We start from the raw sequence: 27,282 nt of genomic DNA on the forward strand, positions 1-27,282 counted from the left end.
AGTGGGACGTCTTTTACTTGTTGACATCTCAGAGGCATCTGATTTACTTTCCTAAGAAACCAAATGTTGGACTAAAGTGGGCTTTGGCCAAATTTTATCATGCCGCCATGATGTACAAGAATTTAATTCTTGCTCTTTGCAGATATTTTGTAATCTGCTTCTGCATAAAACTTAAAAATAAAGGGAGATGCAATCATGTGGACAAGCCTAACTCATCTGTCCACCCACTTGTGCCTGAAAAATTCCTCCATGGTCATAAGCAGTAAAAACCATCAGATGGCCAGTGATACAACGTGGTTCTCCATTACAATTTTATGACCTATTTATTTATATATTTTATATAAGATTATAAGGCCATCTGCCTCCATGGTGGCTCTGGGCGGCTTACAGAAATAAAAACAGTAGAAAAACCATATAAAAAGGAGAAAAAAGTGATGTGTGTTCCACAAAGGAAAAACAATCCAGATCAATGTATCTTAACACAAGAAGAACTTGCCACTCACCCTAAGCCAAGGCTGAGGGAAAGCCATGTTTTTAACTGTTTCAAACACAGGCAAGGTAGTGGATATTACTTGGATTTTTTTTAATGGAATGCCCTATAGATCTCTAGAGTTGCTTCCTGGGTCCTATATATGTTTTCTTCTGCAAAATGAAGATGCCTTCATTTGAAGAATGAAGAAAACCCACTCTTCTGCTGGCTCCGCGAGCCTCGAAAGACATTCCTTTGAGAGCGTCTGCTCCCTGGCTCCGTTAAAGCCCCAGAACAGCCGACAAACGCTGTCTGGAGGCTTGAAATTCTCTCCCCGGGCAAAGGGGAGAGAGAAGAGCAGGCAGGTGGAGGTAGAACCCCCCCGAATGCCCTAGGAAAAATCCTGGGGCGCGAAGGGTGCGCGCTCCCTAAAAGCCTGTCAAGCCGCTCCAGACCAGGGACGTCTCCGCTAATTAGCTAATTAGTGGAATTAGAAGCCGCGATCAATCTTGCTGAATGGAAATGAGGGAATTAACATCTTGAACTAACAGCAGGCGGAACGAGCAAGGAGAAATCAGACTGCAAGTATTTTTTACCTAACTCCAATGCCTAGAGCCTCCTTCGGAAGTAATCACTTAGTACTTTGCAACAATATGGTGATTGAAGCTTGAAAGGGCGGGGGAAACGGAAAGTTACAGGAAAAGTTTCGTTTTGCTGGCAGCCCTTCGCTTGGGAAAAAAAAAAGCTTTTGTGCTGACAGAAGGAGGATTTTAAACGTTAATTAACATTGGGAAATCTTTTGAGGAACTCTTCTTTTTGACTCTGATTAAATATAAAGACTAATTTCAAACTGGAAATGGCCTCAAAGTCTGTAAAAACTGTTCCTACTAAAGGAACTGGGAGTGCTGGTAGCTCCCCAGCTCATATTCCTAGATCACAAGTTTCTGCTCCTCCAGCGGATCCACAGACTTTAACGTTGGAAATGTTGCAACAAGCTCTCCAAATCACCCAAAATAAAATTGTTGATGTGATTGATGAAAAAATTAAGGAAACTAATGAAAAAATTAAGGAAACTAATGAAAAGATACAGGCTGTGTCAGATGAGATTGCAATTCGCAATCAGGGGATTAGGGATGATATATTAATGGCATTTAAGTGTCTGGCAGGCAATATTGAGATGGTGGATGACAGAGTTGAGGAAATTAAACAATCTTCTGAAATTTTGGATAGCAAAATAGGAGAAGCTCAAAACAGAATTCAAAGGGCTGAAGACGATGTAATAATGGTACAATACAGAGATATGGAATTTGCTTTAAGATTTAGAGGGGTGAAGGAGAATAAACAAGAGAATTTGAGAGAAATGATGTCTGAGGCATTGGCACCACTGGTGGGGGAGTCCAAAAATGATCTGGGCTGGCAGATGGACAAGCTGTACCATGTTAACTCCTGGATTGCTAGACAGAAACATCTACCAAGAGACATTGTGATATATTTTACTACAAGGAGAGTACGCAACGAAATTTTACAGGCTACTTTTAAAAACAAGCTTCGGGTGGAAGGCCAGGAAGTAATGACAATGAAAGAAATCCCCCCTAAGATCTTGAGAGCTAGAAGGGAGTATGCCTTTCTGGTGGATGAACTGAGAAAACGTCAGATACAGTACAGATGGGAGGTGCCAACTGGACTAGTGGTAACTTATTCAGGAGAGAGATATCAGCTTAACACAATTTGGAAAGCAAGAGATTTTCATACTAATGTATTAAAGGCTGGCACACCCAAATCAACTAAATCACCAGAAGGCAAAAGAAAGAAAGAAGTAATGGAAGCTGAGACAGAAGAGCTCTTGACAGTAGTTCAGGGGGGAGCTTTGGCTGATCAAGAAGAAATACAAATTCAAATGGCTACTCAAGAGTTGGTGCTGATTGATTTCTCGCAGTTACCAAAGGATCAAAGACAGACCAGATCGGTGACAGCTAGACAGCTAGAATTAAGACAGCAACAATCCCAGATGGCAACTCAAGAAATGATTCAAGATACTACTAGAACAGGAGCAGTGGGGGGAGCAAGACCTAAAACTCAAATGAGTTCAGAGCATCAGGACTTGCTTCAGAGGCTCCAAAAGCCCAGAGATGGGAACTAGATTTTTGACTTGGAACGTTAATGGCTTGAATTCTCCACAGAAAAGAAGAAAAATATTTCACTATCTTAAGCAATTTAAGAATGAAGTAATTTGCTTACAAGAGACTCATATAAGAATACAAGATCAAAAATATCTGATTAATGCAAGACTTGGTACATCTTACGTAGCAGCAGCACCAGAAAAGAAAAATGGTATAGTTATATATTTGAAAAGAGACTTAGTTGCTAAATTAATTGAAGCAGACGATCAAGGAAGATTTTTAGCGATAGAACTTTTAGTAAAAGGAGAAAAAATACTTGTAATTGGAGTTTATGCCCCGAATCAACAACAAGAAAACTTTTATAATTTACTACATTCAAAATTGACACACTGGGCATATAAAACTTGTATCCTGTTAGGCGATTGGAATGGTGTTTTGGATGTTAAAAAAGACAAGATGGGACCTAAACAAAATGTGTCAACAAGAGCAAAATTGCCCAAAGCGTTTTGGGAAATGATGGATGACTGGGAGTTGAGAGATATCTGGCGTGAAAGAAACCTGGAAGAAAAAGATTTTACTTTTTTTTCAGATAGACATCAATCCTTTTCAAGGATTGATTTTATATTAATTACTAACGATCTTTTATCCAGGGTGAAAAATACGAAGATTTGCTCAAGAACATTGACAGACCATAGTCCAGTTTGGCTGGAATTGGAGTATGAGAAAGGGCCTAGGAGGTCCTGGAGGTTAAATGATAATTTGTTTAGGTATGAAGAAAATGTAAAAGAGTGTAAAAAATTTATGAAAGAATTTTTTGTTATGAATATGCAAAAGGGCACATCGATGGAAATGGTATGGGATGCAAGTAAGGCATATATGCGAGGAATTTTGATATATTTGAATAATAAATATAGAAAGAAACAGGGGACAAAAAGAAAAGAATTAGAAGATGAGATTAGTAAACAGGAACGGGCTTTAGTAGCTAATCCAACAGATAAGAAAATTAAAGAGGCAATCAATTTATTGAAAGGTCAATTTAATATGTTAATAGCAGATCAAGTGGCAACTAATTTAAGATATAATAATAATAATAATAATAATAATAATAATAATAATAATAATAATAATAATTTTATTTCTATACCGCCCTTCTCCCGAAGGACTCAGGGCGGTGTACAGCCTATTTAAAAACACAGAAACAAAACAACAGTTAAAATTTAAAATTATTATGCAAAACATAATAGTTTTTACAATGCCAATAAACCAGGCAGGTGGTTAGCATATTTGTTAAGGAAAAAGCAAAAATCAAGGACAATAGAGAGAATAAAATATAAGGGTAAAGAGGTTTATGAGCAACAATTGATTAAAAAATCTTTTTTAGAGTTTTATTCGAGGCTGTATACTGGTGATAAAATTAAAGATATAGATATAGATAGATATTTGCAGAAAGAGAATATTTATACAATTTCAAATGAGCAGAGGGATAGTTTAAATCAATCGATAACTTCTGAGGAAATTGCGTTAGCAATTAAGCAGTTGAAAGTGGGTAAAGCTCCTGGGACGGACGGTTTGACGGCTATTTACTATAAAACCTTACAGGAGGAAATGATAGAACCGCTGAAAGAATTATTTAACAATATACAACAGGGAGGAGAGGTACCTCCAACTTGGAAGACAGCATTTATTTCATTGATCCCAAAAGAAGGGCATGACGATACAGATCCTAAAAATTATAGGCCAATTTCATTATTAAATACAGACTATAAGATATTTGCAAAAATTTTGGCAAATAGATTAATGACAGTCATGCAGCAAATGATTCATCATGATCAAACTGGTTTTATAAATGGTAGACAAATGAAGGGTAATGTAAGGCAAATTGTTAACTTATTAGAGTATTTGGGAAGGAACAACCAGGTCCCCGCAGTGCTTGTGTTCTTGGATGCTGAGAAAGCCTTTGATAGATTGAATTGGCAATTTTTACTAAAACTAATAGAAAGGATGCAATTTGGAGAACAATTTGTACAATCTATTAAGGCAATATATCAAAAACAAACAGCACAAATAATAGTTAATGGTGGTTTAACAGATGTTTTTAACATAGAAAAAGGAACAAGGCAAGGCTGTCCCTTGTCCCCGTTATTGTTTATTTTGACGCTGGAAATTTTATTAAACAAGATACGCGAGATGAATACAATTAAGGGAATTAAAATTAGATAGCATGAATACAAGGTACGAGCATTTGCGGATGACCTGGTTGTTACCTTAACCCAACCGGTACAATCGATTACAGCCTTGATGGATATAACCTGCTTATATGGACAAGTATCTGGTTTTAAAATAAATGCAGCTAAAACAAAAATAATAGCTAAAAATATGGTTAGGAGCCAAAAAGAAGAGATAGAAAGGTTAACAGGATTTGAAGTAGTTAAGAAGGTTAAATATCTGGGGGTCTATATTATGACTGCAAATACGAAATTATATCAGTATAACTATGAACCATTATGGCACAAAATACAGAAAGAGTTGGACAACTGGAAAAAACTACAACTGTCTTTGCTGGGAAGGATAGCTGCTGTAAAAATGAATATTTTACCAAAATTTCTATTTCTTTTTCAAATGATACCTATACTTTAAAAAGATGAGAATTTGAAGGAATGGCAGAAGGGCATAAATAAGTTTGTGTGGGCAGGGAAGAAACCACGAGTCAAACAAAAGATATTGCAAGATACTAGAGAAAGAGGTGGTCTTAAGATGCCCAATTTAAGATTGTATTATGAAGCTGCTGCCCTCTCAGCAATCACAGATTGGATAAACTTAATGGAGGAAAAGATATTGAATATTGAAGGATATGGTTTGGTTTATGGCTGGCATGCTTACTTAGTGTATGATAAGAAAGTAGGTAAGACTTTTAAAAGTCATATATTAAGAAATGCTCTATTGTGTGTCTGGAAAAAGTATAAATATAAACTAAATGATAGGTTACCAATATGGCCAGTACCCAGACACGTGATAGAGAACATAAATTTAGAGCAAAAGCAAGATAAGATTAGATATAAGGAACTCCTTTATAAGGAAGGAGTCAGACTACAGTTAAAATCCATGGAACAATTAAAAGAAGAAGGGATTATTAAGACTTGGTTTCAATATGGACAGCTGCTGGCCAGATGGAGAGAAGATCAAAAAATTGGTATTTTGCAGCAGGATGAGAATTTGATAAAGCAAATAAGAGATGAAGGTCAAATGCAAATAAAAAGGTTGTACAATGCATTATTGGAAATAGATTCAGAAACAGACTTAGTCAAGGATTGTATGATAAAATGGGCACAAAATGGGCACCAATAATGATGGAAACATGGGAAAAGATATGGGTTAGAAATGTAAGATTTACACAAGCACAAAATTTAAGGGAGAATTTTTACAAAATGTTTTATAGATGGCATTTAGACCCAAAAAAACTAGCTTGTATGTATCCAAATTTACAACCCAAGTGTTGGCGATGTGAGTGTGAAGATGCTACATATTTTCATATATGGTGGACATGTAAAAAGATTAAGGCTTTTTGGATAAAAATATGGTGGATTATTCAAAATATTTTGAAGAAAAAAATTAAATTTACACCACAGTTTTTTCTGTTGGGAATAGTTACGGATTGTACTGTAATAGAGACTAAGCTGGTTTTGAACTTAATAACAGCTGCCAGGTTACTGGTGGCACAGTACTGGAAGAAGGAAGATCCACCTACTATTGAGGAATGGACATTAAAAGTTGTGCATTTGGCGGAAATGGCAAAAATTTCATCATACCTTAAAGACCATTCAAATGAGAGATATATATCGGAATGGAGAAAATGGATTGATTACATACAGAAGAAGTATCCGAATAAGAAGATTCATATAGCTTATGAATGAAATAATATTAAGTAGTTTATGTTTGTTTTTTCTGAGTTATAAGGAGTTAAGGACCTAGGGAGAATATGAAATGTAATAATTTGTTAGCACATTTTAGTTTTTGGTTTGTGAATGCTATACCCTGTGCTCGTTCTGGGAAGTCTAGGGAGGGGGGTGGGGGGAGGGAGGGGAAGGGAGGGTGGGAAGGGGAGGGGGGGTTGAGGGGGGAAGGGTGGGGGGGTGAAAATGTTTGTATTTTTCATAAAACTTTTCAATAAAAAAAAAAAAAGAAAACCCACAACAGGGTTTTCCAAATGGTGAGGTACACTCCCTGTAGGAGGTGCAGACAGAGAGGAGGTATGTGTGCAGAACTTTTTAGTTGTGTATTGTGAAAATAAAATCACATTTCATTGTTTCATTGTTCTTTGGTGTTCATTTTAGTATTTGGATTTTTAGGAAAGATGCATACATTAAGATTACATTAAAAGAAAACGTGAAGGCAAAATATTTAGGAAACTCAGCGTAGACTACTATCTGGAAGCCAATTTTTAAAATTTCTGGCACACTGTGCTAATCTACCAAATGAATTTTATGATCTTATTTCATTGGCAATCATTTTTGCTTAAGGTGTGCAGGGATTGTCTGATGCTCCTTGAAACTAATCAGCTCGGATGGCTGTGATCAAAAAAATCAAGCTGACCTCTATCATGGTCTTTGAAGCAGTATTTTGATTACATGTTTTAACTGCCATCTTTTTTATTCTTTTTATTCTTTTTTAATAGAATAACAGAATAGCAGAGTTGGAAGGGACTTTGTAGGTCTTTTAGTCCAAACCCCTGAACAAGCAGGAGACCCTATACCATTCTGGACAAATGGTTGTCTAGTCTCTTCTTGAAATCCTCCAGTGATGGAGCACCCACAATTTCTGTAGGCTAGCTGTTCCACTGGTTAATTGTTCTCACTGTTAGGAAATTTCTCCTTAATTCTAGGTTGCTTCTCTCCTTATTAATTTCCATCCATTGTTTCTTATCTTGCCTTCTGCTGCTGTGGAGAATAGGTTGATCTCGTCTTTTTTGTGACAGCTCCTTAAATATTGGAACACTGCTATCATGTCACCTCAGTCTTTCTTTTCATTAGACTAGACATATCCAATTTCTGCAACTGTTCTTCATGTTTTAGCATCCAGCCCCCTAATCACCTTTATTGTTCTACTCTACATCATTTTTGGAGTCTCAACATCTTTTTTGAGATGTTTGTGTGACCAAAACTGGATGCAGTATGCCAAGTGTGGTCTTACCAAGGCATTATATAGTGGTACTAACACCTTGTGATCTTGATTCTATCCCTCTGTTAATGGAGCCTGGATTGCATTGACATTTTTGGTGGCTGCTGTGCACACTTGACTCATATTTAAGTGATTATCCATTAGGATTCCAAGATCCCTCTCACAGTTACTGCTATTGAGCTAGGGTCTACCTATTCTATACCTGTACATTTGGTTTTTCTTGCCTAAATATATACCTTACTTTTTTCACCATTGAATTTCAGGCTGAGTGTTCAAGATACTTCTGGATCTTGAGCCTATCTTCTGGAGTGTTAGCTATTCCTGCCAACTTGGTGTCATCTGCAAATGTGATGCATTCCGTTTCTATTACCTCATCTAAATCCAGCTTTGGTGCTCACACACATTGGGCAGCCACCCACTTAGCCTTGGATGAGGGGAAATGTTTGCATGCAGCTAAGTATTTTTCCCTTCTGTGGCGATTAAGACTACTCCTTTTGTTATAATCATTTTTATTAGTTTATGTTGTAGCATACAAAGAAAATAGAAAAGCAAATAGTAGGAAAAATAGGGAAGGGAAAAGGGAAGGGAAAAGTGAGGAAAAGAAGGGGAAAAAGAAAGAAAAGATATTAACTTCCAACTCCCTTTGGTGCAGTAGAATAAGGCATTAACATCAAACCTCAACTTTTTACTTTTACATAACAGTTTAAAGTAGCCATTTCTATAATGACAAATCTATCTAATCAGTAAAACCCAAAATCAAAGTTTCATTTTTTCCACCTTAAGCACAAAGTACAAAAGCGGTTTCCAGGTAGAAACAAAGGTATTTTGTTTTCCTTGATCAAAGCAGTCAATTTACCCATCTCTGCTAACTCCATCAACTTTGCAGCCATTCAGACACTTATCTGGAGTTAAATACATCATCTTACAGAAATTTTCTTTTAAGTTATAATTTAATGTACATTTTAAACCTTTTTTCCACATATTCTCCCATTGTTTGGATTACATTATATCCAAAGTTCCTTGCCCACTGAACCATACAATGCTTTACATGTTCATTTTCCAGATTTAAATTCAATAACATTTTGTAGATTATCAATAATATGTTCATCACTACTACACATTAGAATTTCCAGTTCATTTTTAATAAAGTCAAACCCATAATTCTTTTTGTCTAATTTAAATCTTCCTTTGAATTGTAGATATGTAAACCAATGGCAGACATGACATCCAAATCTTAATACATGACCTTCTAAGTCCAGTAGCCTCTTATTTTGAAGGTTCACCCTGTCAGATGTGCCTCCATTCAAAACTCAAGAAAGAAAAACCCCAACTCCATGTTTGTAGAGAAAGGTACCTTTACTGAGCATGAACTGAATGCAGCGAAAAGAAAGCAAGATCTGAGGCAATAGGCACGAAAATTACATATTGAAAGTATTCCCAAATCCCTCCCCCCAAGGACCCTAGCTGAATGTCCAATCCCCAGTTCCCCAAGGTGTCATGTAGGGTGCATTTTCAGATGGTGCCATCTATCTGGTATGTCAGAACAGTTGACCTTGACTGGCTATCAGCACTCCCTTCAGCTGCGCCAAAGACAGTGAGAATATTCCTTCCTTTCACAAGACATCTCCACCAGCTCATTTACCCCCTCCCTATACCTATACCTTCCCCCTCCCATTACTATGGCAGCCGACAGCAAGCAAGCATCATAGAGGCTTCTTTTAGCCAGACCAAACAGCAAGCATCAAAGTACAAATTCAAATCTGATAAGCCCAAACCTCCTCTTTCCTTAGTGTGAATAAGATACTTCTGAAATGGAGGCTCTTTCCACACTCTGTGCATTTATATAGTTTCTTCCCTGTGTGATCCTTTCAGGAGAATTAAGTTTTCCTTTCAAAATAAAGCTTTTTCCACAATCCAGGCTCTCTCCGGTGTGGATTTTTTCATGGCTTTTAAGACTAGACTTGATACTGAAGTTATTTCCATACTCTGTGCATATTTTAATCTCTTTGCTCACACTGGAATCTTTCCCCAATTTTACAATGGAATATGGTTTGAAACCCCCATTTCATTTTCATTTTCATTTTATCATTTTATTAAATTTGTATACCGCCCTACTCCCGAAGGACTCAGGGCGGTGAACAGCCATAAAATAAAACATATAAATACAAAATTTAAAATAGAGATAAAACAAATTAAATAAATTTGGCTGAACCATTTTAAAACCCCAATTTAAAACCAAATTTAAAATTCCCATTTAAAAAGAGGAAAAGTTTAGGTCAGACCAGCTTGATGGAATAGGAATGTCTTAAGCGCGCGGCGGAAGGTACGCAGATCCGGAATCCTCCGTATCTCGGGGGGGAGCTCGTTCCAGATTGTAGGTGCCCCCACAGAGAAGGCTCTCCCCCTGGGGGCTGCCAGTCGACATTGTTTGGCCGACGGCACCCGGAGGAGCCCCTCTCTATGGGAGCGTACTGGTTGGTGGGAGGCTATTGGTGGTAGCAGGCGGTCCCGCAAATAGCCAGGTCCTAAGCCATGGAGCGCTCTGAAGGTGATAACCAAAACCTTGAAGCGCACTCGGAAGACCACCGGGAGCCAGTGCAGCTCGCGCAGGAGAGGCGTTACATGGGAGCGCCACGTCACTCCCATCACCACCCGCGCGGCCGCACTCTGTGCCAGTTGGAGCCTCCGAGTGCTCCTCAAGGGGAGCCCCATGTAGAGAGCGTTACAATAGTCCAGACTGGAGGTGACGAGGGCATGAGTGACCGTGCGTAACGAGTCCCGATCCAGAAAGGGACGCAACTGGTGGATCAGGCGGACCTGATGAAAAATCCTCCCGGTCACGGCTGTCAAGTGCTCTTCTAAAGACAGCCGTGAATCCAGGAGGACACCCAAGTTGCGAGCCCTTTCCGTGGGGGCCAATGCTTTGCCCCCAATAGTCAGCGATGGCACCAGCTGACTATATCGGGACGTCGGAAACCACAGCCACTCGGTCTTGGATGGGTTGAGCCTGAGCCTGTTTCACAGAATGCTCCAGGTTGCTGGTGTTGCTTGGGGGCTGTTGCAGTCTCTAGCCCATTGGCTGTCCTTGCCACATTGGAAGCAACCCCCCCAAATATCTTCTGGGGCTAGCCTCCTCTTTTCCCCTCTTCAGAACCCACTTTCTTTTAGGGGCTTTGCCATAGCACAGGTCTCTCCCTGGGTATTTGTGAATGAGGGCAAGGTCAATCTCCATGTTGCCTGCCAAGACCTACCATCCCCACAGGGTTTTGGGCGATCCCCAGTACAAGCATGCTACTAGGACGTCTCAATTCAAGCCCTGCTGGAAGTACTCCAGGGGCATGTCTTTGGGCCAGCCTGGAAGCTTACTGGCTAGCCAAAGGAATTCTTAGATGTAGGCTGCATTGGACCGTCTACCATGCTTAATGTTTCTAATCCTCCTTTTAGCCTTCTGTGCAGCTAGTGGGTCCTCAAACCGCTGTCTTGGGATGTCATGAAGTCATTGAAAGCATGTTACTCCTCAGCATCTTCATCATCAAGTGCTACCACCCAATCAGCGGCCTCCATTTCCAAGGACATCATGATACAATTTATTCAAGCCTCATTGTTTGGGAAGTTCAGGCCATGTTCTGCCATGCAATTCCAAACTTGGGTTAGGAAGTACTCCAATTACTTCGCTTCATTGTCAAACTTCACTCTTAACCTCAGCACATGACAGTCATCTTGCCTCACAGGAGCCGCAGGCATTGGGGGTACTGGGGCAGGTGGTACAGCGGCTGGCACCAGTCTCCTATCAGGAGCAGGATCATGCTGTTCCAGGGGTTCAGGTGTCAAAATCTGTTTCACCTTTTCTCTGAAGAGATCGAGTGCCTGATCAATTGCCTCACTTCGGGCCTCCCTCTTGGGTCGCTCAGGATTGAGTGGTGCTACTTGGTGGCACTACTTAGCTCTGGAGCCCTGGATGAGGAACACTCCTGTAGCTTAACAATGTCTCTCTCTGTGTCTCAGGAGAGCTGGATGGGGGCGATTGTTTCCAAACAGCAGTTTTTGGGCATACATCTGGTTCAGCTGAGGTTCTCTGGTTCCTCTTTTAGGTCCACCAGGGATCAAATTCCTCCTCTGGACCAGAACTCCCACCTCTGCTCTCTGGTCTCGTTGCAGTGCCTCCCATGCTTTCCTTCTCCATCATCATCAGAGACAAATCATACACTACCCCCATGGTAGATTATTTCTCTGGGTGGATTGGTAACGCAGTTCTGGCTTAATGATCCTTAACACCATCGGGTTGAGAAAAGTATAGTTTACTAGAAGCCAAATGAAATACTAGTGCAAAGGTAGAATTAAAATTTGCACACCAAAATCCCAAGAGTAACTTTTCCCTCAAGGTGCCTCCCATAGTTGGCCCCCTCACATCCAATCAAATTTAAAAGATGTTTTTATTTACTTATTTATTTTATATATATTTTTATTTTCTTTTAATACAAACATTCCAACTTGTGTTAAACAGTGTGTTATCTGAGTATAAAATTATTTGTGTCTTAACAATTAAACTTATCCTCATATTCATTTCTTACATTCATTCTTATATTAATACTAAATAATAATAATAATACTGATAAAATAACATAACTTAACATTTCTCTTCTTTACTTATCTATTTTTACAATACATTGCTTCCATATTTATTCTCTAACCATTGGTAAAATAACTCCCATATATTATAATAATCTGATCCTTCTTTTTCTTGAATTGCAAGTGTTAATCTATTCATTTCTGCACATTCTAATATTTTCTTAATCACTTTTTCATCTATAGGGATCTCTTCACTTTCCAATTTTGTGCAAATACAATTCTAGCTGCGGTTATTACATGAATAATCAAATATACAGTTTCTTTACTATAAATTCCTAGTAAAATCCCCAACAGGAACAATTCCAGTTTTAAATGTTGTTAAAATGTTGTTGCACCATCTTCTCCAGCCACATATGAATTTTTGCCCAGTATCTTTTTGCTTCCGCACATGTCTATCACATAGGATAATACGACCCCGGTGTTTGTTGGCATTGCAAACATTTAGTTGATTTATCTTTAAACATTTTGACCAGTCTTTCTGATGCTAAGTGCCATCTGTAAAACATCTTATATAAGTTTTCTTTGTATGCAGTTGACAGTGTTAATTTGTAATTCCTATGCCATAGTTGCTGCCATTTATCTAGCTCTATTGTGTGACCAAAGTTTTTCACCCATGCTATCATTGTTTCTTTGACTTGCTCTTCTTCTAATTTAACTCTCAATAAGTAACTGTACAATTTTTTTTATCATTTTCTCTTCTATTCCAGTCAATATCTTATCCAATTCTGTCAGTTCCATATAAAAACCATAAAGTTTGGCATCCTTTTCATATCTAGATTGTATTTGCAACTGTGTGTACCAATCCATATCAATCCCCTGCTTTTCCAATTCACATTTCATTTTAAGTTCCTCCTTATCTGACAAAATATCTTTGTATCTAACAATATTTCCCATATTAATAATATTTGGATGTATAAGTGCTTCCATCGTTGAAAGCCAGGTTGCCAAAAGCATGCCAACCTAATTGCAGATCATGTCCCTCCAATGTCCATAATCTTGTATTTCTCAATACAATCCATTCCTTCATCCAAGTTAGCGCTGCTGCCTGGTAATATAATTCCCAATTCGGTAGTCCAAACCCTCCCCTAGCTCTTACGTCTTGTAACCTTTTTAGATTAATTTTCGCTTTTTCCCCCTGCCATATCTAGTTCATTATTATGTTATTGAGCTCTTCAAAATATTTTTCTCCAATTTTATTGGAATTGTTTGGAATAAAAACAATACTCTCAGTAATATGTTCATTTTAATTGTAGCTATTCTTCCTATTAATGATAATTACAGGTTTTTCCATCTATCCAAATCTACCTCAATTTGCTTTTTTAGCTTGTAGAAGTTGTCTTCCTTAATCATTACACATCTTGCTGTTAATTGTATCCCTAAATATTTTACTTTCTTTGTAATCTGGATATCTAATCTCTCTGTCAAGTCCCTTTTCTGCTTCTTTGTGATATTTTTCACTAATATTTTCATTTTGTCGTTATTGATTTTCAGTCCTGCCACCTCACCATATTCTTTTATTCTTTTTAATAGCTTTGCAGATCTTCTTGCGGATCTTCTTGCGGATCTTCTAAAATAAATATCAAATCATCTGTGAATGCCTGCAACTTATTTTCCTCCTTTTTTATTTCCATACCCTTTATCTCCTTATCCTGTCTTATATTTCTGTTTAGTACCTCCAGTGTCAATACAAATAACAATGGGGATAAAGGACAGCCCTATCTAGTACCCTTCATAATGTTAACCTTTTCAGTCATATGTCCATTTACCATCACCCTTGTCGCGTGTTGGGGCTGCCATTCCGGTGGGTGTGGCAGTTCCAGTGGCACGGCAGCACCAACGGCACCCTGGCTTCTCGGCTTACCTCCTGACCACCAGCCAATCTGGGGAGCCTCTCCAACCTGCCTCTTCATCTCTCGGCTTGCACCCTCGCTGCTCATCAGCTGAGAGGCACGCCGACCGCAGGAGACCGGGTTGGCATTGGCGGCATGCTTTGGAGATTGCAGGCACCGCCTGATGATGTGATCAGGGCCACGGCCGCCTCCTCTGGACGTTTGTGGCACCCTGGGTACACTGGACTGGCAGCGGACATTTCTGGATGGCCTGAGTAGCAGTTGCAGCTGGGAGCTGCTAACTGGGCAGCTATTGTTGGCTGAGAGACCTGGAGTCACACAGAGATGTGGAAATGGCTGTAAGGCTTGCTATGCCTGGGGTGTGGCCAGCTGGCTGGGAGTGCACGGGGGAAATGAAATGAAAAGGGACATCAAGGAATATGTACAGAGCTGTGTGGTCTGTGCTACCACAAAACCCCAACCAGGCAAGCCACCAGGCTTGTTACAGACAGTAGCAAGCCCATCACAACCGTGGGAACAGATAGCTATGGACTTTGTTGTAGAACTGCCGGCCAGTCACAGGAATACAGTCATCTGGACCGTAATAGATTTATTTTTGAAAGAGGCCCATTTCATAGCCTGTCCCAGTTCCCTCTGCGAGGAAGTTGGCCAAGTTATTCATAGTCCATATCTATCGTCTTCACGGTGTTCCCCAGAGGGTGATTTCGGATAGGGGGGTGCAATTTACTGCCAGATTCTGTCGAGATTTCCTGACCAGAATCGGGGCATCCCAGGGACTTAGTTCGGCATTTCACCCTGTGACCAATGGGGCTGTAGAAAGAGCCAATGCCACGGTGGCATGGTACCTATGGTGTTATGTCAAACATCAACAGACTGATTGGGCAGATTTACTTCCATTTGCTGAGGTAGCATACAATAACGCTATCCATAGCAGTATGGGATATACCCCATTTCAAGTTGCAATGGGACGAGAGTTCGTCCCAATACCAGAATACCCTAAAACCGCCCCAGTGGATGGGGGGGGGCATGAAGGAGTGGACAGATCGAATGAAGGGTGTGTGGCGAGTTGTAAAAGCCATGCGATAGCAAGCTACAAATGACAGGTGGACAAAAAACAGAGGCCACAGCCAATGTTCAGAATGGGTCAAATAGTGTACCTGTCCACCAAATACCTGAAGCTAAACCTCCCTGGTAAAAAACTCGTACTGAAATACATAGGGCCCTTTCCTATTGTACGAGTGATAAATCCAGTGACCGTACAGCTTCGCCTGCCCTGGCTGCTGGGGAAGACCCATCCAGTGTTCCACAGCAGCCAACTCAAGCTGGTCCACCTCTCTACGATAAGGGGACCTGCTATACCACCACCATGGGAGGGGGGGAACCGCAATATGAGGTGGAAGATATCCTGGATGTGTGATGGCACCAGGGAAGGCTCCAATATATGATCGTATCCACTCTCAGAGGCCTCCTGGGTATCCCAGGAAGACGTGAATGCTCCTTGCCTCACCACAACATTCCATCGACAGAATCCGGGGAAACCAGGGGGGCGAGTAGCCCGTGATTGCATTCACTTTGCTGTTTGTGTTCCAGGTCCTGACTTCGTGGTAGGGGGGCCGCATGTCAGCTCCAACACGCAGCTGCATGTCGGGGCTGCCATTCCAGCGGGCACGGCAGTTCCAGGGGTGCGGTGGCACCAACGGCACCTTGGCTCCTTGGCTTACCTCCTGGCTACCGACATAGCACTTGGAAAGGAATCCTCAGATCGACCCGAGAACGGCTGTAAGGAGCTCTCCCAAAAGCAAATTAGGTTTTTCTTTTTAACGTTTTAAAGTATTTTTATATTTTTAACTCACTTTTAATCTATTTTTAATCTATACCGGACTCTTACAAAGCACATATAGTGTGGCTACTGTTTGTTTTAGACATATTTTAATAACACTACAACCTGCATTCCTGGCCTAGGCTACTCCTGTGACTCCTCCTTGCAAGGCCTGAAATTCGGATTACTGGACTTGTTGACAAACCTCAGTGGAGGCCCCTAACTTCGGAGGGGATTTTGAGCTGTTTGTTTTTGGAATGAGTACAGTAAGGAACTGGCTGCAGATGCTCCCGGTAGGCCTGCCTTTAATGAAACCTTATCAGCTTTTTAGTCTCCTTCCCCCACATATTTCCCTGTGAAATAATTTAAACAATTTAAACATTTCTGAAAATAGATGATAGCAAAGAAGTAGGAGTAAAAGACAAGCTGTTGTTTGGAAAGGAGATTGGTTTTTACCTCTGTGGTGCCTCGGCTGAGACCATCATTAAGGCCTACCTTAACTACGATTGCCGAGGGAGGATAAATTATTGCAATATTTAATTTCGCTGGGAGATACTGGATCAACTATCTACCAGAATGGGAAAGAAAAGTAAGAGGCAGAAAGCTTGCTCTCTCTCCCCAAAATCTATGACAGAACTTAATTATTCCAAGCCTCTTAAACAGCTTAAATTGGATGACTTTATGGAGAGGTGTAATCCAGAACCCCAATCTGAACTTCGAACTTTGTCTCTGTCGACTGTATCATTGGGAGAGGGAGATACAGAAGGGGAGTTTTCTTCCCGGATTTCAGATTCAAACTCGCCTGCTAGAATGGGTGATTTTTCAAGCTCTATCCCCTCTCCTACTTCTAGCTGCTTAAAAGAAGTTCCGACATATTCAGACCTCAGAGAGATGGTCTGTACTCAGAGTATGTTAACTGCACACACAGTAGATTCAATATATGACTTACTGACATCGATCAAAAGAGACATCGAGAGGATCTTCCAATTCTTAAATGGCCCTCACTCTGCAGCTAAGGAGGGTGAGATTGCACACTGTCCTGACGCACGGAGAGAGTGGGAGGGTGTAAGACCTCAACCCAAACAACAAAGCATTGCAAGTACTGATGCTAACCCTCATCAAGGAAGAAGGTTGTTAAAGAAACAAATCGCTTTAAGGATAAGGAAAATCCCATGCAATAGAGGACGATGGACTTCAAAGGAAAGGATAACCCTCTCACTTGCACAGCTATTGAAATCTGATCCTTTATTAATAGATCTACTCAGATATGAAAAACTTCCCCAGCATAGCAATTGTGTTCGACTAATACTGCATTTTGACAGCAATACTATACCAAACGCTGTAATGAAAAGAAAAGGATCCCTGCTCAGATTTGAAGTCATTCCTACAAGAGTCTTCTCAAGTGGGCCTATTAAACCGCTTTTACAAGGACTTAACCAAACATCAAAAATGGTACCTAGGAACCACTCTGCTACCTCCAGGGTCTTTCCTCCAGAATCTGGAGAAACTATGGAGGCAGGCCAGATCAGGGAGGTCCCACATATGAAGGCAAGCACCGACAAACCAGAGGATGTTATAATCAGCGAATTTGTCTCCTTGTCTCCAAAGGAGCAAAGGTCGATGTTAATTGAATTTGATTTATTAAGATCTTCGCTAGCAGAAGCCTGTAGTTCAACGAGAAGGCTATCCAAGTTGGAAGAACAGGGAAAGCATGTGCAGACAAGGCCTAAAGTCGTTAAGTCCATCCAGCGGGATAGAAGGGAAGGCAAAAGTCTTTTCAAAGAAACAAAGACCATGAATGTAGCGGCAGAAGTTCACCCTCCCCCAACAGTGCAACTGCCCTCACCTCTCTCATCTTCCTTAAGAACGGAGGAGGCACTTCTGCAACAAACAGAGGCCACTTTTGACTCCTTTGGCACTCCAGAGAAGGCGGTGGTAGTAATTCTGGACCCCTCCACCAGAAGGGTGGAGGAAGAGACACAAGGAGTAGTGCCTCGGGGTGACTGACTAGACAACAAATGGCCAACAACTAGGGTATCTTATATCCCTAGCCTTTCCCTCCTGTCCTGGAATATAGCGGGCTGGAAAGGCATTGCAAACCGGATGGATTTTATAAAATTGATTTCAACACATCATCTCATCCTCCTTCAAGAAACCTGGCTGACTACTAATGATCCACAGATCAGCTTACCGGGTTTTGCCTCATGGCATAAACTGGCAGGCAAAGTCAATTTAAGAGGGAGGGTAATTGGGGGCTTAACCACGTTGGTCAAAAGGGATATGGGATGGAAGGGTGAAGAAATTTCTTTAGATCCTCAATTCCAATATATTCTGCCTATTAGATGTACATTCAGGGGGATGGACTTAATCTTAATTAATGTATATATCGCTCCATTTTCATTCCACCTTCTAGGAAGGGATTTGTGGGATGAATTAGATTCAGTATTAGCTACCTTAAAGGGACTCTTTCCCCAAGCAAAAATTATATTAGCTGGAGATACTAATGCAAGACTAGGTCCCTCAATGAAGAGCTATGCTAACCGAGGCCTGGTACCAACTGGTTACTTTTATAATGAGTTCACTTGGTCCTCAATTGACATGAGGACCAATAAATATGCCCAGAGGTTAATTTCCCTGCTGTTTATGAATGATATGCAAGTACTTAGTGGCTCGAGTGATGGGTATATATATCCCTATACTTTCTCATCCAACAAAACCTCAACCTCTATCGATTATATCTGCACTTCCTCTAGTTTAGTACACCATTTTTCAGAAGTAAGAGCTATATTTAATAATAATAATAATAATAATAATAATAATAATAATAATAATAATAATAATAATTTTATTTCTATACCGCCCTTCTCCCGAAGGACTCAGGGCGGTGTACAGCCTGTTTAAAAACACAAACAAAACAACAATATAAAATTTAAAATAATTAAATAAAGTGGCTCAGATTTAAAACCCCAATAAATTTAAATATCCCAATTTAAAAACTATTGTGTTGTTAGTCCGGCCTGGCGGAATAATAGGGTCTTCAGTGCACAGCGAATTGCCCGGAGGTCGGAGATCTTACCAATTTCCGGGGGCAGTTCGTTCCACAGGGATAGGGCTCCCACAGAGAAGGCCCTCCCCCTGGGCGCCGCCAGTCGACATAACTTGGTTGACGGCACCCTGAGGAGACCCTCCCTGTGGGAACGGACTGGTCGGTGGGAGGCTATTGGTGGCAGAAGACGGTCTCGGATGTACCCGGGTCCTATGCCATGGAGTGCTTTAAAGGTGGTAACTAACACCTTGAATCGCACCCGGAAGACCACTGGGAGCCAGTGCAGCTCGCGCAGGAGGGGTGTCACATGGGCACAACGAGTTGCGCCCATAACCATCCGCGCGGCCGCATTCTGGACCAGTTGGAGCCTCCGAGTGCTCTTCAAGGGGAGCCCCATGTAGAGAGCATTACAATAGTCCAACCGGGAAGTAACAAGGGCATGAGTGACCGTGCGTAGGGCGTCCCGATCCAGAAAGGGCTGCAACTGGTGAATCAGGCGAACCTGATAAAAGGCCCCCCTGGCCACGGCCATCATATGCTCTTCTAAAGACAGCCGTGCATCCAGAAGGACACCCAGATTGCGAGCCCTCTCTGTGGGGGGCAGAGATTCAACCCCAATAGTTAGCGATGGCACCTGCTGACTATATCGGGGCGCCGGAAGCCATAGCCACTCGGTCTTGGAGGGGTTGAGTCTGAGCAAGTTCTTCCCCATCCAGATCCGCACGGCCTCCAGGCAGCGAGACAACACATCAAGGGCATCGTTGGGGTGGTCTGGGGTGGAGATGTACAGCTGAGTATCATCAGCGTACAGATGGCACTTCACCCCAAAACCACGGATGATCTCACCCAGCGGCTTCACATAAATATTGAACAGGAGGGGCGAGAGGACTGACCCTTGCGGCACCCCCCATGTGAGACGCCTCGAGGTCGACCTCTGTCCCCCTGCCAACACAAACTGCGAGCGGTCGGAGAGGAAGGAGGAGAACCACCGCAAAACGGTGCCTCCTATTCCTAACCCCCTCAACCGCTGCAGCATGATACCATGGTCGATGGTATCAAAAGCCGCTGAGAGATCTAATAGGACTAGGACAGAGGAGCAACCCCTGTCCCGAGCCCTCCAGAGATCATCCACCAACGCGACCAATGCCGTTTCTGTGCTGTACCCCCGCCTGAAGCCCGACTGGTACGGGTCTAGATAGATAGCTTCATCCAGGTGTCGGGAAAGTTGTCGTGCCACCACGCTCTCAACAACCTTCGCCACAAAACGAAGGTTGGAGACTGGACGATAGTTAGCTAATTCAGCCGGGTCCAGGGAAGGCTTCTTGAGGAGGGGCCTCACCACCGCCTCTTTCAAGGTGGCAGGAAAGGCACCCTCACTCAGAGAAGCACCTATAATCCCCTGGAGCCAGCCTCGTGTAACCTCCCGGGAGGCCAGTACCAACCAGGAGGGGCACGGGTCCAATAAACACGTGGCGGCACTAATCTTACCCAGAACTCTGTCCACATCCTCGGGAGTCACAGGATCAAACTCCTCCCAGATAACATTCTCAAGACCTGCCCCGGTCTCCTCCCGTGGACTCATCCAATCGGAGTTCAAGCCATCCCGAATCCGAGCGACTTTATCATGCAGGAATTGCACAAAATCCTCAGCACGACCCTGCAAGGGATCTTCCCGTACTCCCCCCCGAAGAAGGGAGTGGGTCACCCTAAACAGGGCAGCTGGGCGGTTCTCTGCAGATGCGATAAGAGCGGAAAAATGGTTAGATTTTGCCTCTTTTATCGCCACTAGGTAGGTCTTGATATAAGACCTCACCTGTGTCCGGTCAGAATCGGATTGACTAGTCCTCCAAATGCTCTCTAGGCGTCTTTTCCGACGCTTCATCTCTCTCAGCTCCTCAGAGAACCAAGGAGCTAATTGAGATCGGCATCGGGTCAGAGGCCGCAAAGGCACGACGCGGTCCAAAGCTCCAGCGGCCGCCCTTTCCCAGGCGGCCACCAGTTCTTCAGTCGAGTCGTGTGTTAGAGTCTCAGGAAACGGCCCAAGCTCCGTCAGGAACCTTTCGGGATCCATCAGGCGCCTGGGACGGAACCATCTGGTTGGTTCCGTCTCCCTGCGGCGGGGGAAAGCGGTAGGAAAGTCTAAGTGAAGGAGCGAATGATCTGTCCATGACAAGGGTTTGATGTCTAGGTCCCCTCTACCAAGATCATTCAACCACTGACCAGAGATAAAAATCAGGTCTAGAGTGTGTCCCCCTATGTGAGTGGGGCCTTGAACTAACTGGGTCAGGTCCAAGGCCGTCATGGAAGCCATGAACTCCCGAGCCACCTCTGACGCCCCACCTGTGGATGGGAGGTTGAAATCCCCCATGACAATAAGTCTGGGGGTATCGACCGCCAAACCGGCAATGATGTCGAGTAGCTCGGGCAGGGTTGCTGCCACATGGCAGGGAGCCAGGTACGTAGTCAGCAGACCCATCTGCACCCCACGGCCCCACTTCACACAAAGGGACTCACATCCGGCTATCTGAGGAACAGTGGTCTCCCTCGGATAAAGACTCTCCCTAATGATCACCGCCACTCCCCCACCCCTCCCCTGGGCCCTTGGCTGATGAAATGCATGGAAACCTGGCGGGCACATCTCTACGAGGGGGACCCCCCCCCTCTTGGCCCAACCAGGTCTCCGTAATACCTGCCAGGTCTGCACCCCCCTCCGAAATAAGATCACAGATGAGGGAGGCCTTATTAACCATTGACCTGGCATTACATAACATCAGCCGCAGACCCTGGGCATGAGGCTCTATACAACCCAGGACACGAGTCACGCATTGGGGGCCGGAGTGCGCAATTGCTCGGAGACAGCGTGTGCGCACCCCCGACACTTGATATGACCCCCTGCGCCTGTCATACCTGCCCCTCCCACTCATGATTTCAATTACACAGCCCTTTCTATCGTCCCCCTGCCCCCCGGTTAAATTTCCTTTCGCGACCCCTCTGCTGCAGCTAATTAACCCATCATCCTGTGCAGTCGCTATCTGGACCCCCCCAGGTCCACTTTTACAACCCCCTCCCTCCCTCCCGGGTCCCCTTAAAATTTTCCTTAAAAATTTAGCTAAAAAACCCCTCAGCCCCCTCTTTGCTGCATGCCATCTCTCGGGGTCCCAAAGCCCGTCATCAAGATAGGCCCTCGATAACGTGGAGGGCCAGGCCTGCGAGAGGGGGGAGTCTCGCAGCGCAAGAAGGTCGGTTTTTTGGAGCATCAACCGAACCAAAGATGGGAAAAGAAAAGCCAGTTCAGGAATCTGTCATAGTCCAAGGGATAACTGAGCATAAAGGTCATAAAATATCCATTTATAGGGCTGGACTCCACTGTCCTCTCATGACAGGGAGAAGGTCCAAAGTTCTTTTTCTCCAACAGAGGCTAATGGCCAACCATCCTCTCACGATGGCCGGTCCCGTTAGAAAGTTAATGGGAGCAAAGTTCTATCTTCTCCGTTGGGATGTGGAAAATCCCTCAGCTCTCTCAAATGGTGCACAGTCTCTCCTAGCAGTGAGGGCGTGAGTGGAGCATAATAAGGGGTCCAGAGTGTCCAAAGTGTAGATGTTAATAACGATGGTAATAATAAAGATGTTAATAAAGATGATAATAGACCCATGGGCATAAGATCTTCTTTGAGGTGAGAGTAGGAGTAGCAAGACAGGAAAGTCCAATCCAGGGGTGGTTGGCCATAGAGGCCAACACCCACCCATACCTGGGGGAAAAGGGGGGGGGAGGAGAGGCCACCCGAGGCGACCAACCAACCAAACCATGGTCAGCCTCCTGCCTCTCCAGCCCCAATCTCCATAACCCCCAGACACAGCTTTGTTCTAAAACACCCCATCACAGTAAAAATCAACTGTGAGCCAGATGGTAATTCTAGGGGTGAGGCTGTCAGCTTCTCCCCCATCAACCTGCTGCCTGGTTGTTCCTCTGGCCGGCCGGTCCATGTCAGCCATTGCCACCGCCGCCACCGCCGCAGTCGTCAGCCCGCAATCAGGCACCCCAAGCTTCCAAGGCATACCGGAGCCCCGAAAACGCCGGAAAAGAGCGCCCCAGGGATCTAGAGGGCCATAGGGAGTGGGGGGGCCACCTCAAGCCGCCGCCGAATAAACGCCGCCCGCCGCCGGATGCCTTGGCCTCCATTTCCCCCGACATCGGAAACAGCCGTTGCAGCCAGGCCCATCGCCCCATCTCCCGCGGAGCCGTCCAGCCCTGCCCTGATGCTCCGGAGGGCGAAAAAGCCCTCAACAGGCAGGGCGGACGCTCCCCTCACTGGGACTGGAGCCGAAGATGGACAAGAGGGCTTCTGAAGACCCCAACAACCGGCAACTCTCCCATCTCCGAAACGGAGCTTATTTGGTCGCCGCCATCTTGGAGCATGCGCAGAAGGAACTTTTCTTTATTTTAGAATTTAGAGAGGAAAGTGACCACTTTCCCATCACGGCTCTGGTTTCACTCTCTTCAGAAGTTAGGCCTCATTCAAGAGAGGAAATTGACACCTTAGCAAACGCCCGGGTTTATAACTATAAAAGGTTATATTGGCACAGACTTGATGTCAAATCTGTCACCACTTATTTGGGCTCAGATGAAGCCAGACACCTAGCAAGGGAAATCTCCCAATCTAAGCCCGGAGACAACACCCCAATGCCAGCTTATACAGAGCTAACTTCTACTCTTAGGAATTTAATGACCCAGAATGATAGAAAAGTAGATGGGATCTCTAGAAAGTGGTTTGATGATGATTGCCATAACTTGAGGTCAAATCTAAGAGCTGCAGTTAAGAAAGTTAACCGATCCAGACAGGATGGTGATTATTCAAATATGGTTCAACTCAGGAGAGCATACAAATCCCTACTGAAAAACAAGAAAAGTAGCTATAACACCAGGATGTGGAAAGAGGTAGAAATGGCAGCGAAATCCCAATTCCCTACGATCTTTTGGCATAAGATAGCCGGTATATTAAAACAACGTTCCCCATTTATGGACACTGATATATCAGCAGTAAAATGGGAGAAGCACTATCTTGCTTTATTTGATGGTAACAATACAACAAATGTCTTGCAATTGGATATCCTCCAGCAAGAATTAAGGAAATGTCCGGAATGGACACCAGTTACCCCTACCAAAGTTAAGCATATAATTCAATCCTTAAAGGCCGGGAAGGCCCCTGGAGAGGACTTGTTGCCTCCTGAACTCTTTAGGTCCAACATTGACTTTTGGGTACTGGTGCTGGTAGCACTGTTTACTTATATCGATAAAGTAGGGATAATCCCTGAAGGGTGGAGGTTAGCTATAGTTTTTCCAATTTTTAAGAAAGGTGACAGAGCTGCCCCATCCAACTACCGACCCATCAGTCTTCTTAATATAATTTCAAAAATGTATACGAAACATCTCCTAAATAAAATAGAGGACTGGTGCTTGGATAAGGAAATTCTGGCAAATGAGCAGGCAGGTTTTAGATCAGGTAGGTCTACCATAGATAATTGTTTTGTCCTTTCCCACTTAATTAATAAATACAAGACCCAGGGGAAAAAGCTGTATACCGCCTTTATTGACCTTACTGCTGCTTTTGATTCTATAGATAGGAACCACTTGTGGAGGAAACTACAAGTTATGGGGATGGACCCCAGATTTATTTTGTTGATCAGGATTCTCTATACTAATACGGCAATTAGAGTCAGATATGCAGCAAATGGGGCCTCAACAAACAGCATACCAACAACTAGAGGAGTGAGGCAGGGCTGCCTGCTGGGCCCTACTCTTTTTAACCTTTATATAAATGATATCCCAGCGCAGCTGGATGATCTTCTGATGCATAGCCCCCAAATAGGGTCTAGATTTATTAACGTATTAATGTATGCCGATGACTTAGTGTTGTTTTCTAGAACCCAAATAGGAATGAGGAGACTTCTTGACAAGCTCACACGTTACTGTACTGCAAACCACTTGACTATAAATGTAGCTAAATCAAAAGTTTTAGTCTTTGGCAATAAGAATAAAAAGCACAATTGGCAGATTAATGACACAAAAATTGAGCAAGTTACCCAATATACTTATCTTGGAATTGTTTTTTCCAGTGCAGGAGGTTGGACTCCACACCATCAATACCTTTCTCAAAAGGTCAGAGCAGGAGCAAGCCTTGTATCCAAATTAAGTAAACAAATCCAACCAACCTCCATTTCACCTCTTCGTAAAGTCTTTCAGGCTAAACTTGTTCCGATCATGCTCTATGGTGCTGAAATTTGGGGTCTTACAGAGGCCCCCATATTAGAGAGAACTCAAAATAATTTGTTAAGGAGGATGCTTGGGATAAACAATTCCACTTCAGCTGCAGCCGTCAGAGCTGAATTGGGACATTTCTCAATCACTAGGGCGGTAGCCTACTGGCTAAAAATGACTCAGATGGATGCCAGCAGACTCCCTAAAATATGTCTAGAGGAACAGCAGATTTCAAATCCTCAAAGGTATTCCTGGCTAACCCGGCTGTCAGAAATATTGAACCGATATGGCGTAGGGTTCCCGTTGTGTGACACACTGAACCAAGTTAAACAACGGATTAAAGATATACATGGGCAAATGGACATGGCAACCCTTTCAACTAATCATTCCCTTAAACTGCTGACAGCAGTTAAAACAACTTTCACTCTGGAAAAGTATTTACATTTAGAAATGCCATCAGTGGAGAGACAGTTATTTGTTAAGTTTAGATTCGAACTTCTAGATACCAACATTAGATTCGGCCGGTATCGGAAAATCCCGTATGACAAAAGAATATGCATATGTGGGGTAAACGTCGTGGAGGACACGGCGCATATAATATTCGAATGTAGTCTCTATCAAGAAGTAAGAAAACAATATCTGTCCCCAATTATAAATAAATTTCCCCACTGGAATATAAGCCAAAAATTAGCATTTCTGTTGAGGGCTGACTCTCCTCCCCTGGTAAGAGCGATCACTCAATACCTTAAAAAAATGACGGCAATACGAGCCAGTTATATCAAAAAAAAATTTATCGATTGTAAGGAAGATGAGCTCAGTTAGAGAGGAGCTATCCTATTTGGGTTATCTAGTCTTGGCAACTTAGCTATTGAAATTTGATATTGTAAAATTTTAATGTCATCTATCATATATTTTTAGATTGCTATTTTTGTAACTGTTTTATCTTTTTCCCTTTTTCTTTTCTGTTTTGTTTGAAAAGGCCTTCAGGCTATTCAATAAACTATACTACCTCCTGGCTACCAGCCAATCTGGGGAGCCTCTCCAACCTGCCTCTTCGTCTCCTGGCTTGCATCCTCACCGCTCATCAGCTGAGAGGCATGCCGATTGTGGGAGACCGGATTGGCATCAGCGGCATACTTCAGAGACTGCAGCCGCCACCTGATGATGTGATCATGGCCACGGTGGCCTCCTTCAGACGTTTGTGGTGCCCTGGGTACACTGGACTGGCAGTGGACGTTTCTGGATGGCCTAGGTAGAGGTTGCAACTGGGAGTTGCTAACTGGGCAGCTATTGCTGGCTGAGAGACCTGCCATTCCACACAGAGTTGTGGAAATGGCTGTAAGGCTTGCTATGCCTGGGGTGTGGCCAGCTGGCTGGGAGCGTACGGGGGAAATGCATAATTGCAGTGCCTAATTGCAAGATGATTAATGAGTGGGGTGGGGCCCCACTCATTAAGGGTTAAGGGTCACCTGGGTGGTAAGGCTTTATAAGGTGGTGGGGAACACGGAGCATTAGCTCCCACAATATCTTCCTGTAGTAGTTTATGGATGTCAGTTTGTGCCAGTAAAAAGGATTCAAATAATCATTTGTGTGTGTGATTTTCTTTGTACATCGGAACCTGACAGGTATAATGTCTTAATGATATTAATAAATTTTTCTCCAAAATCCATAATTTTTAGTTGCATCAACATAAATTGCCAATCCATGTCAAAGGCCTTCTGGGCATCTAGGAACATCAAGGCCATTTGTTTCCCTGGATGTGCTTCATAATATTCCAGTGTGTTCAAGATTATTCTTATATTGTCTTTAATATGTCTCTTAGGTAAGAATCCATTTTGATCTGTATGTATAAACTCATTTAAGAATCTCTTTAGTCTTTCTGCTATGATTGAAGAAAATATTTTATAATCTGCATTCA

At 42.9% G+C, this 27,282-nt stretch overlaps 1 protein-coding gene across 1 annotated transcript in view; it reads left to right on the forward strand.

The window, feature by feature from the left end:
- Positions 1–26,946, forward strand: part of RAB28 (RAB28, member RAS oncogene family) — a 402,891-nt gene extending 375,945 nt beyond the window's left edge. The window contains exon 8 of the mRNA XM_087875223.1: positions 26,344–26,946. Within this exon, the coding sequence (XP_087731349.1) occupies positions 26,344–26,620 (277 nt within the window). The 3' untranslated portion in view covers positions 26,621–26,946. The remainder of the gene's footprint in view (positions 1–26,343) is intronic.
- Positions 26,947–27,282: the final 336 nt, after the last annotated feature.

Source organism: Pantherophis guttatus, chromosome 8 (genome assembly GCF_059756535.1).
Source record: "Pantherophis guttatus breed Tessera chromosome 8, ASM5975653v1, whole genome shotgun sequence".
NCBI classification, from domain to species: Eukaryota; Metazoa; Chordata; class Lepidosauria; order Squamata; family Colubridae; genus Pantherophis; species Pantherophis guttatus.